The 15586-nt window shown below is 38.5% G+C and overlaps 1 protein-coding gene across 1 annotated transcript in view; it reads right to left on the reverse strand.

The window, feature by feature from the left end:
- Positions 1-6627: 6627 nt before the first annotated feature.
- The window catches only part of SLC35E3 (solute carrier family 35 member E3), an 11606-nt gene continuing 2647 nt past the window's right edge, over positions 6628-15586 (reverse strand). The window contains exons 3-5 of the mRNA XM_027854188.1: positions 13849-14007; positions 11449-11531; positions 6628-6977 (exon numbers count right to left, since the gene is read on the reverse strand). Of these exons, the coding sequence (XP_027709989.1) occupies positions 6791-6977; positions 11449-11531; positions 13849-14007 (429 nt within the window). The 3' untranslated portion in view covers positions 6628-6790. The remainder of the gene's footprint in view (positions 6978-11448; positions 11532-13848; positions 14008-15586) is intronic.

The raw sequence follows: 15586 nt of genomic DNA on the forward strand, positions 1-15586 counted from the left end.
CTTTCTGACTCCAGGCCCAGAGCTCTGTCCACAGTGCCACCTGCTGCCTCTGTTTTAGATGAAGTGTTGGACTATTACTCTTACTGTCACAAGATAGGTTTTAAAATATGGGGGAGGTGGCATCTAGGGAAGAGAAGAGTGACGATGTCCAAAAAAAGAATATGGGGGGGGAAAGGGGTCTTTGAAGCATTTGAAGAGCACGTGCAGATGCGAACAGAAGCAGGTTCAGAGGTACAGCTTTAAAACTATTGAGCTGAATGAATTCTGCACTTTCTACTAATACAGAGAGCAGCAGTGGTTAGGGTCCGGTGGTCAGCCAGTTACTTGACAAGCTAAAGATGTGTAATGAAGTTTGGCCACTGTCTACTCTCAAATGGGCACAATAGAGTGCCCAGGAAGACTCATGTTCCTGAGTTCAAATCTGGCCTCAAACTCTAGCTGGGTAACCCTGGGCAAGCCACGTAACCCTATTTGCCTCAGTTTCCTTATCTGTAAATTGAGCTGGAGAAGGAAATGGAAACTACTCCAGTATCTTTGCCAAGAAAAACCCAAATGGGGTCATGAAGAGCTGCACACAACTGAAAAATGACTAAATAACAACAACTACCTACAAACACAACTTTCCATTTCTAGGCTGTTACTGATGCCTGGAATGCTCTGCACCCTCACCTCTGCCTCAGTTTCCCTGATTCTCTCAAAGACTCAGCTTAAAGCCCATCATCTGCAGGAGGCTTCTCTTGGTCTCCTCCTTTTAGATGACCAATATCTACTTCAGAAAACAACAATTAAGGGGCAGCTAGGTGGCTCAGTGGATAGAGCACTGGCCCTGAAGTCAGGAGGACCTGAGTTCAAATCCAGCCTCAGACACTTGACATTTCCTAGCTGTGTGACTCTGGGCAAGTCACTTAACCCCAATTGCCTAAAAAAGAAAAAAAAGAACAATTAAAAATCAGATTCATTCATTATGGTTTCATTTATATTTTCTTGGTAGAAACTAAATGATCCCCAAGCTCCCTCCCGCCTCTAACAATCTCTAAATCTGTTATCTCCTGTTAAAGCCAAAGGAAATGCAAGGCTACGTTTTATAGTATGGTTTAACAAGCAGACGGCCTGGCTTTTCAAGCACAAAGGGCAAGATGTGAAACTCAAAACACAGCTTCATTTCTTCTTACGACTGGGATCACTGAGTTGGAGCTGGAAAGAACCTGGGAGGACAAGTCCAACCACCTCATTTTACGCTAAGGAAATGGAAGCACAACAAGGTCACACAGGCAGCAGGCCCCAGGGCTAGGCCAGACCACCATTTTTACTCTACGCCTGGCTCTGCCCTAATAAAGATGGACCTTCCTGCAGAGAAAGGGTCAAGCGTTTACCGAGTCTTTGATTATCACTTAACAGGTAGACAGCCAGAGGTCTGAAACTCGGGACTTGGAGATGAGCAAGCCTAAATTCTAAGTCCTGCCTGTATGATCTCAGGCAAGATTCTTAGGTCCCTAAGATCAATCAGCTTCTGCTTCCTCACCCTCACCCTGTAGAGTACCGATGACAGCACTCTCCTCTTGAGGCTGTCGTGAGGATCGAATGAGGTCATCTAGCAAAGCTCTAGGTTAGCTACTACTTAATTAAATCAAAATATGAAAACCCACAATCATTTGTACTGCAGATTATCACCTAGTAAATATCACGTATTAGAAACACTGTTTTGGCTTGAGGAGTAAAGTTGCAGGAGCATTTTTACAGTAATCATTATAGCTAATTTTACCTAAACTGTTAAGAGTGGTTAGTAGTGGCATTTATTACATGGGTACTAGATTCTGAACACTGCGCTGGGGATACAGATGCAAGTAAGCGAGAGGGTCCTTGCCCTCAAGGAGTTTCCATTCTAATGGGGACACGACAACACAGAAAGGAGAGCTGGAAAAAGGCAGGGAGTATGAGAGGGGACGGCTTAGAGCTGGGGGCCAGGAAATGAGGCGGGGGAAGCAAAAGATCACCTGTCAGGGCCCAGGATGTTTCCAGAGATGGAGTAATAAGAATATATCATATCTGTACAGGGTTTTAAGGTTTGTAAAGAACTTTTCATACATCATCTAATGTGATCTTCACAACAACCCTGTGTGGTATGGACTGTTATCTCCCATTTTACAGATGAGGAAAATGAGGCTGAGAGAGTGTGACTTGTCTAGGATTACCCAGATAATAAGCTCTGTGGGAAGGATTCAAACTGATGTCTTCCTGATTTCAAGTTGAGTACTACATCAAGGACCAAGCTACCTCTACCTTAGGTTTGGTTTTTTTTTTTAATTTCCAACCTAAAGAAACTTGACAGAAAACCAAAGCACAAAATCCCAATAGAATAGCTCAGAGGAACCTGCTCTGGCACATTTTTATTCTTGCTAGGGTTTCCTCTGGGATTCTTTTTTTTTTTTTTGTGAGGCAATTGGGGTTAAGTGACTTGCCCAGAGTTAACACAGTTAGTGTTATGTGTCTGAGGCTGGATTTGAACTCAGGTCCTCCTGAATCCAGGGCAAGTGCTCTATCCACTGTGCCACCTAGCTGCCCCTGGGATTTCCTTTGAACTCATGTCTTGCCTTCCCACAGCAAAATGAAAATGTAGGAAGTAGTGTGGATGGTAGAAGAGAGAAGAAATAAGCGTTTATTAAGCACCTAATATGTGCCAGGTCATGTGCTAAGCGATCTAATTTTAGATTTTATCTAATTTTAAATCCTGATTTGATCCTTTTAATAGCCCTATGAGGAAGGTACTAGTATTATCTCTATTTTACAGATGAGGAAATTGAGGCAAACCAAGGTTAAGTGACTTGCCCAAGGTTACCCAGCTAGAAAATGTCAGAGGCTAGATTTGAACTCAGGTCTCCCTGACCCCAGGTCTACTGTACCTCAACTTAAAAGCTCCTTGATAATATAGTTTTACACCTGCTATTGTTGCTTGGTCGTTTTTGGTTTTTTTTTGGTAGCGTCCAATTCTTTGTGACCCCTTTTGGGGTTTTCTTGGCAAAGATACTGGAGTGGTTTGCCATTTCCTTCTCCAGCCCATTTTAAAGATGAGGAAACTGAAGCAAACAGGGTTAAGTGACTTGCCCAGGGTCACATAACTAGTAAGCAACTGAGGCCGGGTTTGAGCTCAGGAAGACAAGTCTTCCAACTCTAGGCCCAATACTCTATCCACTTTACCACCTATAACCAGGAGGAATGGTGCTCTTGATCACACCAATTTTTTTTTAATTTGAGATTTTATTTTTTCCCCAGTTACAAGTAAAAAACAATTTTTAGATCACACCAATTTTAAAATCTAGGCTCTCTCATGGCTTCAACTAATTTCCAGCAATCTGACTACAACTAAAAAGAAAATCAAAAAACAAAGTCTTTTCCTTGAAAAGGGGGTTCTCTTTTTATTCAAACAGTTAAAATAACATTGTCATTGTTCAAAATAATGCCATTAATAAAAACTGCCAGTCTGACACCTGCAATGCTGGACTGCCGGCCATGACATGTACACGAGGAAAGCCATGCTTCCTTTTATAAAGTGACCAAGTTTGCTGACATTGAGGTATCTAACATTGGCAACTCTTAACAAAAATTTTAATAACAAGTAGGAATACACTTTTTGGATGGGTGAACATATTCTTTCCCTGAAATACTATTTAAATAGGAAGACAAGAATTGTATTCAACTAGACTAGACATATTTGGAACCTATGCAAACTATCATGAGATACGTACGTGCATTTCCTTTTAGCCTTACAGAAGCTGGTGGACGAGTCAGGGGTCTTAAGGATCATTTAATTTCTACAAATTAAAGTAAATGCCTCAAGCTTTATTTATCAAATAGAAACTGCTCATCTTGTGACTAAAGACAGCTCTGGTCACTTTAGTAACCAAAAGTCCAATTTGTTTTCTTCAAAAAATAGTTCACATTTGTATAAATCTTTAAGGTCAGCAAGCCTTTTACACACATTATCTCACCTAATCCTCACAACAACCCTGTAAGATAGATGCAATCATCCCCATTTTCCAGGTAAGGAAACTGAGGTTCAGAAAGGTTAAGTGATTTGCTTGGTGTCACACTCAGCTGGTTTTTAAAGCAGGATTTGAATGCTAATTTTCTTATAGATTACATTGCATGCTTCTAACATTATTTATTTATTTATAGATAGCACGTCCCCCCCACACTTTCTGCCATTGCTTTGGCATCAATCATATTTCCTACCCCTAAAAATGCCCCCCACTTTTATTTACAATAAAGAGCTTGTGCACAGCACAAATCAGTGCATATAGTGTAGAATTTACAATTCATCATCACTGCTCTGAAAACTCGCCAGTAGCTTATCTTTATTTTAACATGGCATATGTTAAAAATCAAACTTATGCAGAACATAGATCTGTATAAATTGCTTTATAATTCTTAATTAAACAGCTGTATAAAATGGGGAGAACCAAAGAATGTTTAAAAAAAATACAAATACAAAAATAAACACCATTAACAGATTTGCAGCTGAAATGCTATCAAAATAGATTTGAAGAGAGGTCACAGTTCAAATTGTCCAACACTAACTATAACTTCAGTTAGCCCTTGGTTCTACAAAGCTGCTGCTGAAATGTACAAATGATTTTTTTTTTTTAATTTCATCAGTGCAGAGAACGCCTGGTATGCAATTTCCTTCTTCAGAAGTAGATCCAGAATCCAAGCACTGCCTCGAACACCAAGAGGCTGTGACCTGCCCCATGGTCCCCCAGCTGGTATGTGTCAAGAGGAGGTCTTTTCTGCTTCCAAAGCAAGGCCCTCCATCCACAACGCCACACTGCCTCTCACAATTAACACTGCTCAACATGAAGAATCTCTATCAAATTGCTTGGTGTCTTAAGGAAGGGCGAGGGGAGGGAGAGAATTTGGAACTCAAAAATAAAATTTAAAAAAATGAATATTAAAAATTGTTTTTACATGTAATTAGAAAAAAATAAAATCAAAACAAACAAATAACAGTGCTTAGGAAAATAATTCTTTTTTTTTTTTTTGCCTTTTTTTGATGAGCAATCGGGGTTAAGTGACTTGCCCAGGGTCACACAGCTTGTAAGTGTCAAGTGTCTGAGGCCAGATTTGAACTCAGGTCCTCCTGACTCAAAGGTCAGAGCTCTGAGACACCTAGCTGCCCCCAGAAAATAATTCTTAGAGAAGAAAACAACTATCCGGTTCTCTTTATCACAAGAGACAGTTATTATCATTAGTTTACCTTATACAAGGTGCCCTAAAAGTCTTAGTGCTGTTTTAAGCTTTAATAACTTAAAACTTTCTATATAAGCTCCAACTTCAAGCAGTATAGATAATTAGCTATCCTAAGTACATGGCACAATATTTTCTCCCTTATTATGTAACAACTGTTCTTTCTACTGGTCACTTTTTCTTCCAGAAGACACAATTCTGTGTTTATGCTTTTTTAAAAAAGAATCCATCACAAATTGTCACAGAAAAGAATTACAGGGGCAGCCAGGTGGCGCAGTGAATAGAGCTCTGGTCTTGGAGTCAGGAGGACCTGAGTTCAAATGTAGCCTCAGATACTTAACACTTACTAGCTGTGTGACTCTGGGCAAGTCATTTAACCCCAGTCGCCTCACTAAAAAAAGCCAAAAAAAAAAACCCCCAAAAAACCCAAAAGAATTACAACACAAATTATTCTCCAGGTCAAATTACTCTCTTTCCAATGTTTCTTCCTCGTTTCTCCCTAGATATTCCTGAGATTTTGAACAGTTTCTGCCTCAACTAGCTACTTTGTTTTCTTCCTGTCACCTTGGTTAGGCTGGGCATAGTTTATACTGATCTTTGATGCCAAAGGGAGAGAGGGGCATTCTTAGAGGTTAGGCAATCCCTATCTGTCTCTTCAAAAGCTACAGTTCTGAGATGCTTAGAATTTAGCTTGCCAAGGAGGATGGGAAAATACTACAAACTCTGCCTGACAGCATTATAGTCATCATCATTATTATAGTTATTTCCATTATTCACTTGGCCCATTTCCATGTAGAGCCCGAGTGGCATTTTAATGTGAGTCTAAAAAGTATGCTTGTTTCACCAGACCAAGTATACAATTACAAAGGTCCAGAGGAAGACTCAATATAAGAAAGGTTCAATTTCTTAACAACTTAGCTCCCTCTACCTTAATTTTTTCCAAAAAAAAAACTAATTTGGAACTGAAGTTTGTTTTAGCCATCTTATCGATTTCACTCTCAATTTGATTTCTCCAAACGAAACAATCCTGAAGTTAAACCAAATCCAGTTGAATTTCAAATCCTAAGATTTTGCCCAGAGTGATAATATATATGCCACTCGATGAGAAATTACCAGTGATAATACTTATGCTATATTAAATGAAAACTTACATTCTGGAAAACAGTTCTGTGCCATCAATGTTTCTTAGTGCATGAATACAAAAAAAAAAAAATAATTGCCATATGGTACTGGCAAAAATTCCTTTAGTATTACTCTAACAACTTTAATTTTGATGTACTTATTTGGATGAAGCCATCCTCTTTTATGGTCAAAAAGATGACTTCTAAAATTCAATGTGAGTCACCTTTGTTTTGAGAAAACAATCATTTAAAAATTCAAAATCAGTTTTAACACATAAAAATAAGCTTTATTTTTGTATCCTGGTAGTAGAATTTATTGTGGTAGCTTTTGAAATTAATTTTTTGCTTATTATAAAAAAAGATCAGTGCACATTTGGTAACACTTTTCAACTGCCTGAGGCAATTATATTTTCTCTCTGAAAACTCCCTTAAGGACGCTGTACCAATTTGCTCCTGGTGCCTTCCTGCTCACCAAGTTTAAAATGAGTATAGGCTAGAATGCCAAATAATGTGCATAAAATGCCAAGTCCCTGATTAACTGACAGTGGATCCTTAAATAAGACATATCCTCCAAATAAGGTAATACAGAATTTGAAGTGTCCAAACATGTTATACCTGTAGTTTTGGTTAAGGATGACATGAAAATTTCTGACACATTTAAATAAATCCATTTACAAAAAAAAAAAGTACTCAAATTGATATTATACCAATTACTGAAATTTACACAGCCCATCATTTTCAATGTTTATGGAGCATGGGGACTCCTGAGTAAAATCGTTACCAATCTCCATTAGGTTAAAGGTGAATTCTCCTTGGTGATTTAACAAGTCATTTATCCAACCAATAAGCATTATTAATTAAACACCCATCAGCCAGGCATTGGAGGTACAAAGACAAAAGCAGTGCCTTCCAGGCGTCTTTCTACCCTGGGCAAACATCACATCCCCAGAGAAGTAACTACAAAGTTTGTAAATTGGAGACAATTTTTTTTGGGGGGGGGGGGCGATAGGAGACAAAAGAGGGTGTTTACTAGCAAGTGAAGAAATCAGGGCAGCCTTTTTCTCAAAGGTGGTGTTTGATCTGAGCTTTGAAGGAAATTAAGAGATTCTAAGAAGTGGAAGTGAAGGAATGGAGATTCAAGGGTAGAATGTCCTGAATGGGGAATAGCAAGTAAAGTAGGTTGGCTAAAACAGGGGTTCCTAACTAGGGTCTGTGGACATACTTTAGGGGGTCTATGAACTTGGACAGGGAAAAAATTTACATATTTATTTCAATATAATTAGTTTCCTTTGAAACCCTATATATCTAAAAACATTATAAGAAAGGGTCCATAAGTTTAACCATACTGCCAAAAGAGTCCCATGACATAAAAAGTTTAAGAATTTCTGGGCTATCAAAGAAATAGGAAAAGGACCCACACATACAAGAATATTTATAGCAGTTCTTTTTGTGGTGCCAAGGAACCAGAATCTAAGAGGGTGCTCATCAATTGGGGTATGGCTATTATGGTATCTGAATGTAATGGAATACTATTGTACTGTAAGAAATCAAGAAGGTGATAGTTTCAGGGAATTCTGGAAAGACTTGTGCCAACTGATGCAGAGTGAAGTGAGTAGAATCAGGAGAACAATTTATTCAATAACATCATAAAGACAAATGACTTTGAAAGAATTAAAAATTCTAATCAATGCAATGAGGAACCATGATTCCAGAAGACCCATGAAGACATGCTATCCACCTCTTGACCTAGAGATGATGATACAGGATGCAGACTGAGACATTTTTCTGGACACGGCTAATCCGGGAATTAGTCTTGCTTGACTATACATATTGGTTATAAGGATTTCCCCCACCTACCCACGCAGTGTGTGAGGAGATGGGAAGGACAGAATATAAAGTTCTGTTATTTGAAGAAAGATAAAATTTTTAAAAAAACCCCACCACCTTTGGGATAGGACAAGGAGTGTGTGAAGGAGAGTAATGTGTGCTAAGCCTTGGAAAGTAGGCCGGGACCAGATTCTGACGGGCTTCAACAGCCAAACAGAGGAGTTTGGAGTATTTTATCCTTATGGCAAGAGGAAACTAATGGAGTTTCTGGAGCAAAGAAGTGATATGGTTAGACTTATGCTTCAGGAATATGAATTTGGCAATGGTGTGGAGGACGGATTGGAGAGGAAAGGGACGCTGGAGGAGTAGGACACCACTGTACCAGGCCACGGAAGAGGTAATGAGGGCTTTGAACGAGGGCAGCGGCCATGGGAGGAGAGAGAAGGGCATGAGTGTGAGTGATATTTCGGAAACAGAATCAATTGACAACTGACTGGATGTGAAGGATAAGTACGAGTGCGGAGTTGAGGATGACTCTTAAGTGACCAACTTGGATAACTGGAAAAATAATGCTGCCCTTGACAGAAGAGGGGCAGATATGGGGGGAAAGATGAGTTCTGTCTTGGATATGTTGAACTTGCTTCCTCCTAAAGTGGATGTAAGCCATACAGACATATTTACTGCTCCCTTTCTCTGCCAGATGCTAACAAGAACAGTGTAGAATCTGCCAGGACCAGAAAAACCGTAATTCACATTTCTGAGCTGTAACCAAGAGCTCACCAATGGAGCTTTGGTGGACTATGGTGCTCTGCCTATTTTTTCCATGTAGGTTCAAGCAATTAAGCAGCAGCACTGGACTTATTCAGACTCTCATTACTGCCCACCAACAGATAAGCTAGCGATTAAATGCTGTAAAGCTCATTAACTGATTACTCTTCTTAATTTTAAAACTAGGCCATAGAATGGAAAGAACACTGTGCTTGGAGTCAGGAAGACTTGAATCTGAATTCTACCTCAGACATTTAGTAGCTGTGTGACCCTGGGCAAGTCACTAAACCTCTCAGTCTATTTCTTTAACTGTAAATGGAAATAATAGCACCTACTTCTCAGGGTTGTGAGAATCAAATGACATAATACATGCAGAGAACATTGAAAACTTTAAACGGCAATATAAATGTTAGCTGTTGTTATTATTATTAACTCTTCAACAAACATTTATAAAACAGCTTCCTCTGTGCAAAGGACTAAGCTAAATGCTGGGACATAAAAGGCAAGATACTGTCCCAACCTTACTTTAACACTTCAGGATTCATTCTTATTTAATTTGTATGAGAATATATGTGTATGTATTTGCTATTTTTTTTTCTTCTGTTATGTTTTGTTTCCTCTTTCTGGTGGTTCCTCCTATTGGTTCTAAATCTTACTTACAACATCACTAATGTGAAAATATGTTTAATAGGAATGTATATGTATAGCCTATATCAGATTGCTCTCCATCTTGAGGAGGGAGGTGGGGAGGGAGGGGGAGAAAAATTTAAAACTCAAAAGCTTATAGAAGTGATTGTTGATAAATCAAAATGAATTAATTTTTTTAAAAAAGAATATATGTGTGTGAGTTTATATGTATATGTATGTGTGTGTTTATGGATATCTATGTATATGTATATATGTCTACACTTAATTGTAGCCTTCCTTTGGGGTGGGGAGGCAAAGGAAAAAAGTAAAGTAAAAAGTTCACAGCAGAGAACAAAAGAAAACCAACAAGAAAACAAAACTAGGCAACTTTGAAAACAATGTGTAGTGTTTATTATATAGATTTTCTTAAAATGGAAATTTATTGTTTTGTATTGAATCTGCTCTTATGCTCTGCTGTGTACATGGCTATATTTTTTTTCTTATCTTGTTTTGTATTTAAGTGTAAAATAAAAATATTACAAAAAAAGGAAAAAAGATAAAACAAATAACTTGGATTACAAGAAACTGAAAAGCTTCTGCATAAACAAAATAAGTGAATCTAAGATAAGAAAAAAAAATTCACATGAGAAAAAACTTTTGACAACAAATCATCAGACTCCTTCCCTAACCCAGAGAATGGTCAGTAACTTGGCTTAAGTTTACACTGTGAATCACTGTGAGACATTAGGCTGTCTCTTCTAGAATGGTGTGAGGTGCAGTGAGGAGATGAGCAAATAGCAAGATGGAGAAACTGGGTGGCCTCCTAGATATTTCCCCAACATCCCATGACTTCATTATTTGGTTTGAAGTGAAAACAGTCACACTCATATAAAAACACAAGCACAAGAACTCATTCCAAAGTGAAAAAGAAATGGTTTACAGTCTAAAGAAGGGGTGGCTATTTGCTTGGATCAACCACACCTCACTCTTCTGTTGTGGAGAATTAGGTATATTTAAATCTGTTATTACACTTCCTATTGAAAGAAATAGTGGACTATTATTTAGGGTGACTGAACTAGTTTGAAAAATATAAAATATGAAACACCTAGCATTTTTTGGAAAAATATGAAATATGAAACACCTAGCATTTTTTTGTTCTCATTCACAATATAATTGACACTTACTGTAATATAATCGACACAATATAATTGACACTTATTTCTGGGAAGACTTTTTTTTAAATACCTGAATGCATAATGACTCTTTTCAAATGAAAACACAAAAATATCCATAGACCTGTAGTTGGAAACTTCTATGAAGCAGCTATGTCATGGAGTAGATAAAGAGCTACTTTAGAACTCAGAAAGACCAGAGTTCAAATTCTACCTCAGATCCTTACTATGTGTGTGACTCTGGGCAAGTCACTTAATTTCTATCTGCCTCAGTTTCTTCATCTGTAAAATGGCCTCAACCTCATAAGGTTGTTGTGAGGATCAAATGCCTTCCTTAAAGGGCTATAACAGATGCTGGTTATTATGATAATAATAATTACTTTATTATGCATTTATATTTCTTATTACAATAATATTTATCATTATTATTATTATTATTATTATTATTATTATTATTATTACTATGAATCAGAAATTCCATCAACACCAACAACTTGCTATATGACCTTATAACACTTAACCTCTCAATGGCTTGGTTTCCCCATCTGTAAAGAGAGGGCAATACTCCTATTCTTCCTAGTTTACAGGATTATAATGAGCAAATAAGATAATAAATATGAAACATTCTTTAAAAAATCCTAACATGTCATACCGATTTTAAAAATTGTTATTAGCATTACTGAAAAGGATACGTGACTGGTGAAGTATTTCCAATGATCCAGTATATTGATAAATTTACCATAAAGGCTATTATACCAGATAGCAGCACCATAAGCTAGGAAAACAAAGAGAACCCCATTAATATAGTACAGTCATAATGCTATTGCAAACACGTTTGACCCATCTTTTTGATTACTTTCAAATATAACCCCAAGACAAAAAAGAAATTGAGTTCAGTTGGGACACAGTTAAGTGATCACTAAGGGATAAAAAGGAAGAATGAACAATGTCTATTATAATATACTCCAATCCTCTGCAAGATCTGTGATTTCTCTCATGGGTTCTCCCTCCAACAGCCAAGATCACACCCCCAATACACCTTAGGAAACATTTTAAAAAGGCGCTGCGGCCAACCTTCTGGTGATGATCCCCACAATCCCACCCCCTTGCCTGCCCTTGACTTAGCTGGGCAATCTTTGGACAATAAATAGCCTATTTACTAAGCCTATGGTCAAAGCCCCAACAGGGCTGGAATGAAAATATTAGCTATGGTTTAAACCACTGAGAAATTAAGTTCCAAGGGACGCAGTCCCACATACAGATCATTTCTATTTCACATAGATTTATTCAGTTAATCTAATCGTCACCTTCAAAGCCACATTGGGATGATGAGAAAACGCAGGGTAAGTATGGGGAGTCCACAAAAGCTACCCCTGATCTTGAGAATCAAAATCCAAAATGGATCCTCTCTGGCAGAAGCCTCAAGCCCCCAGCGTGATTCATTAGACTTGACTTAGGACAAAATACACCACAACAACTGCTCTGACATTAAAACAAAAATAGATCTAGGTAGCTAGGTGGCACAGTGGATACAGTACTGGCCCTGAAGTCAGGAGGACCTGAGTTCAAATCCAGCCTCAGACACATAACACTTATTAGCTGTGTGACTCTGGGCAAGTCACTTAATCCCAACTGCTTCGCCAAAGGAAAAAAAAAAGAAATAGAGCTTCAGTTGCCTTCTCTATCCACCTGGCAGCCCCCTTTTCCCATTGGTGAACTCCTCCTGGAATCTCCACTTTGAGGAAGGGCCTATACCAGCGATCCTTCATCCCTGGATTTTCCCTTCCCCCAACAAACCCCTCTGTTTTTCTGCTCCTTTTTTTGCATTGTGTTCCCCTTCCTCAAGTGTAAGGATGATCTTTCTTTTTGTCTGTGTTGACTTAGCACTGAGTCTGTGACACAGTATTTAATAAAGTCTTGTTGACTTTAACAGAGTCTCTCATTTTTTTTCTCTTTTGGCGAAACAATCAGGATTAAGTGACTTGCCCAAGGTCACACAGCTGGTACATGTCAAATGTTTGGTCTGAGGCCGGATTTGAACTCAGGTCCTTCTGACTTCAGGGCTGGTGATCTATCTACTGCGCCACCTAACTGCCCCAAGTCTCTCATTTTTGTTATACCCTAAACAGTTTCTTATTTTACCCACCCCCAGTCCCAATTATTCCATACATGTAGGTGACATCTCCTTCATGTAGCATCACTGGGGAAATCATGAAATTTTTAGATCACTAAAGTTTACCCCATTTAAGTATTTTTGCTCTTAACCTTTTTTTGATAGAAAGCTTTCTGAAATATACTATAATCATATTAAAGACACTATACTGAAAATAATTTTTAATGATTCAGGGCCATCATTGTGAACATCAATTATTTTATTAAGCCAAAATGAAAGAGCTACTTTCTATAATGAAAGGATAGCTTTGGGGGCTATTGAAGGGTATAAGGCTGCCTGTCCCTACAATAATATATAGGGCTTTATAGTACTTTAGAATCTGCAAAGCACTGTACATGTTATCTCATTTGATCCTTACACAACCCTAGGAGGTAGGTGCCATTATTATCCCCATTTTACAGATGAGGAAACTGAGGGAGGAGCAGTGAAGTGATATGCCCAGGATTGCCCAGCTATTAAGTGTCTGAGATGGGATTTGAACTCAGGTCTTCCTGATTTCAAACCCAACACTCTATTCACTTCACTACTGAGCTTTATCTACAATAACAGCCCTAGGTCCACCCCTTTCCCTATAACTTGCTGCTTTAACTCCTTTGGAAAGCACTATTGTAGCATTAGAACCATCTGCTAAACATGATCAGGTGGATTCTGAATGAGGCACTGAGAGCTTCTCTCATAGAGACTGGATGCAAAACCTCTGTAACAACCATTCTGTTTACTAAGAGATCTCCTCTATTTACTTTCACTTGCAATCTATTTCAGGGAGTTAAGGCTGTCATAAATGATCAACAAAAGTAAGGCTAAAGTGCATTTTCTAATTTAAAGATGCATCCTCAGTTAGAAAACGGACATGCCTTTAAAATGTTCCTAACTTGCTTATTTTAGTTGTGAATGTGAATACTTCTCAAAAACAACTTACCAAGGCAGAAAATGACCAGGGTCCAAGGATTCCTCCTTTCCCAAATACGGGTTCAAAGAAGGGCACGACCATTAGTAACATGGCAGATGACATTGGTGCTTGGTAATACAGCAACTGCATGGAGTTCACCTGCAGCTCATGCTGTTTGGCTCCTACCCACTAAAAAGTAACAGATAAAATGAATTTAACACGGAAATAAGACATCTCTCATTACTCAACACTGCAAAATGGGCTACAAAGGCAGAAGCTGGCTACCATTATACCTTGCTATCTTATAAAATGATGAAGAAACAAAATAAACAAAAGCACGTTAAGTCTTTTGCAGGTAGGAACCTAAGACTTATCCAATTGATGATTTTTAGTTGGTAAGGGATATAGAATACTTTTTTTAAAAAATATACTTCCGATTCAAAAGTTGGTTCAGCTCCCTCAACTGCCAAAAGAAACAGAAGGGACAATGTTGGAACCAACAATAATTAGAGACATTGAGAAGATGGCAGGGCCATGACTCCTTTCATTCCTTTCTAAGAATGGCATGACAGGTGGTCTGACAACAAATTCATTTCTTTTAAGTCTCCCAGTACATGCAGGGATGGACTTCTCAATGCCTTGATTAGCTGTTCTAGTGACTGCTTACTGCCCCTGTCCTTTCAGTATGTAACTTCCTAAGACATCAGATGATGATAAATTAGACATTCGAGATTACATGGCCAGTAAGTATCTGAGGCAGGATTTAAACTAAGGCCTTCCTGGCTCCAAGTCTACAGCCCTATCCACTGAGCCACCTTGTTGCCTGATATACAAAGCTTATTCTGCTAGGCAGGCCCGGCCCAAGTTTGTGCATTGCTGGTACTGATTCTAGGGAAGCCAGTCACCTTGACGCCCCAATGAGGCATCAGAGGAGGACCTGAGTGGTGGAAAAAAAATCTGCTATAATTAGTTAAATAAATGATCACCTACAGCCCATCAAGCTCTAATGCTTAATGACTCTATAATAAGATCAGACTAATTCTGGGAGTCCCCCAGTTAATTTTTTTTTTGTATTGAAGCATACCTCCATTATAGGAATTGTTTATCTACAAAAATAAATATGAGAAGTAGAAAGGTAGCTAACAAATCTGCTATATGATCTCAACAGACCTTACCTAATGAACAGTGTAATATAAAGGATTAATTCCCCAGCTGTTCACCAGTTACTATACAAGAGGTATGTCGTAATCAATCTCCTTGCTCCTTCCTCCAGCCTCCATACAAACTAAGTGGCTGGTCAGGTCAGCTGCTTCTCACTGCAGCTCCAGGCTGATAATCAAATCTCCCATTCTACCCTCCTTTCATTATTATCAACAGGACGAGTAGGAACACCTATCTCAGAAATCAGAGTGGGATTCAAGAGGACTGCATAATCTGATTTACAGTAAACTTTGCAGGATCACAACTATTCTGAAAAGAAAACAACTTCACTGGGCGGCGTTAACCTTTTCCTCAGTAAACTGCCCTTTCTCAATCCCATCTTAAATCTCCTAACCAGTGTTTTGGCTCCAGGGTCCCTGATAAGCAGGCTTCCCTACATAGACTACTTTTTATAGAATTTAATGTGACCCATGGCAATTCTGAGTTACATGAGCAGAATGATCATTATGAGACTGAAATGGAAGAGAATTCCTAGAAGCAGGAAATTTATGTATTTTCTGCATTTTCTACTGGAGTACAATGAATACAATAATAAATTCCTAGAAGC

This window comes from Vombatus ursinus, unplaced genomic scaffold (genome assembly GCF_900497805.2).
Source record: "Vombatus ursinus unplaced genomic scaffold, bare-nosed wombat genome assembly UNPS02010320.1, whole genome shotgun sequence".
Taxonomy (NCBI): domain Eukaryota; kingdom Metazoa; phylum Chordata; class Mammalia; order Diprotodontia; family Vombatidae; genus Vombatus; species Vombatus ursinus.